At 53.6% G+C, this 1,815-nt stretch overlaps 1 protein-coding gene across 1 annotated transcript; it reads left to right on the top strand.

Annotated features, from left to right (window-relative positions):
- The first annotated feature begins 341 nt into the window (after positions 1–341).
- Positions 342–1,217, top strand: LOC104653614 (embryonic polyadenylate-binding protein 2). Its single transcript, XM_030913933.1, has one exon. It carries the CDS (start codon positions 342–344, stop codon positions 1,215–1,217), a length of 876 nt encoding a protein of 291 aa, XP_030769793.1.
- Positions 1,218–1,815: the final 598 nt, after the last annotated feature.

Genomic DNA, 1,815 nt, shown 5'->3' with positions numbered 1-1,815 from the left:
AACACATTATACTTTAGTGAGCTGAAGTAGAAATTATCATTGGAAATATGTGTCAATGAGTATGGCAAAATTTAAAAAGAAGCTGGATTTTCAAAGAAACTTTAGGCAGTTTTTATGTAAATTCTTCTTTGATAAAGTATTATTAGATAAATATTAATAAATATTACATAAAATTAAAATAATAATTTCTATTTTGACTGTTACAATGTTGTAGGCTCTGTGCTAATTTATATATGTACTTTATCATTCCCAATTACAGGTTAAAAAATGAGATTATGGGCGGACGCGAGGGGAGCGGAGGGGAGCCCTCGCCTGGCCCACCTTCCTCCTGCCCTTATACCATGTGGCCCTTCCCGAGCCGCTCTCTCTTCCCGCCCCCAACTCAGGCCTGGCTCCAGACGGTCTCCTCAGACCCGGAGGCCCAGGGCTGGGGGGCCTGGAACGAGACCAAGGAGACTCTGGGGCCAGAGGGTGGGGAAGGGAAGGAGGAGGAAGAGCAGGCAGAGGAAGACCAGGATGGGGATGCAGGCTTCCTGTTGTCTCTGCTGGAGCAAGAGAACCTGGCTGAGTGCCCGGTGCCTGACCAGGAGCTGGAGGCCATCAAGATGAAGGTGTGCGCCATGGAGCAGGCCGAGGGGCCGCCATGGTCTCCAGGAGCACAGCGCCAGGCAGAGGAAGAAGAGGGGCTGCCACAGCCTCCGGGAGTGCAGCACCAGGCCGAGGAAGAGGAGGGCACCACGGCTGGGCAGCTGCTGAGCCCTGAGGCCACGGGCTGCCCCCTCCCTGGGACCCCCGAGGAGAAGGTGGAGGCTGACCACAGATCTGTCTACGTGGGCAACGTGGACTACGGGGGCTCTGCTGAGGAGCTGGAGGCCCACTTCAGCAGCTGCGGGGAGGTCCACCGAGTCACCATCCTGTGCGACAAGTTCTCTGGACACCCCAAGGGTTATGCCTACATAGAGTTTGCCACCAAGGGCTCCGTGCAGGCCGCCGAGGAGCTGGACCAGAGCCTCTTCCGGGGCCGGGTCATCAAGGTGCTGCCGAAAAGAACCAACTTCCCCGGGATCAGCTCCACAGACCGCGGGGGCCTTCGAGGACACCCAGGCTCCAGGGGGGCACCCTTCCCCTTCAGCGGCCTCCAGGGCAGGCCCCGGCTCAGACCACGAGGGCAGAACCGGGCCCGTGGAAAATTCTCACCGTGGTTTTCACCGTATTAAAGGGAGGGCCTGATTTTGAGAAGGGCTGGGGGCTGGGTCAGGAGTAAACCATTTGGGCTCCATCCTGGGGCTGGGGCAGGGAGTAGGGCAGGGGCGAGGCCAGAGGAGAGGGGTGTCCGGAAGACCAGCTGCGGGCCCCCACTTGGCCAGGCGATGGCCCACTAGGGCCTTGTATGGTGGCCCAGACCCATGGCCACAGCCACGAGTCACAGTTACAGCCCAGTAGTGGGCCTGGCACCAGCACCATGGGGATCTAGGGGGGCTCTGGGCAGTGAGGTGGGGGAGAGGCAGAGGCCCAGGCAGTGCCAGGCCAGCTTGGGGTTGGCATGCTCAGCTCTTCAACCAAGTCATTTTAAGAAAAATAGACACGTGTCTCTTAATGGTGAAGCATAAATTATTAAACTTGGATACTTTTTAAAAGCAAAAAAAAAAAAAAAAAGATTATGTGACAAGTCTGTGGACACACATTCATAGAAGAATGGAAATAAAGTTTAAATTTATATTCCTCAAAATTCATAATCACAATGGGCATGAAATAGGTATACATAAAATTAGTTTCTGATTTTGTTTTAATTTATTGAAAAAAATTAACTGTATC

The sequence above is a fragment of the Rhinopithecus roxellana genome, chromosome 13 (assembly GCF_007565055.1).
Source record: "Rhinopithecus roxellana isolate Shanxi Qingling chromosome 13, ASM756505v1, whole genome shotgun sequence".
Classification (NCBI taxonomy): Eukaryota; Metazoa; Chordata; class Mammalia; order Primates; family Cercopithecidae; genus Rhinopithecus; species Rhinopithecus roxellana.
The sequence above is the reverse complement of the archived record's forward strand: the minus strand, read 5'-3'. Positions and strand labels throughout refer to the sequence as shown.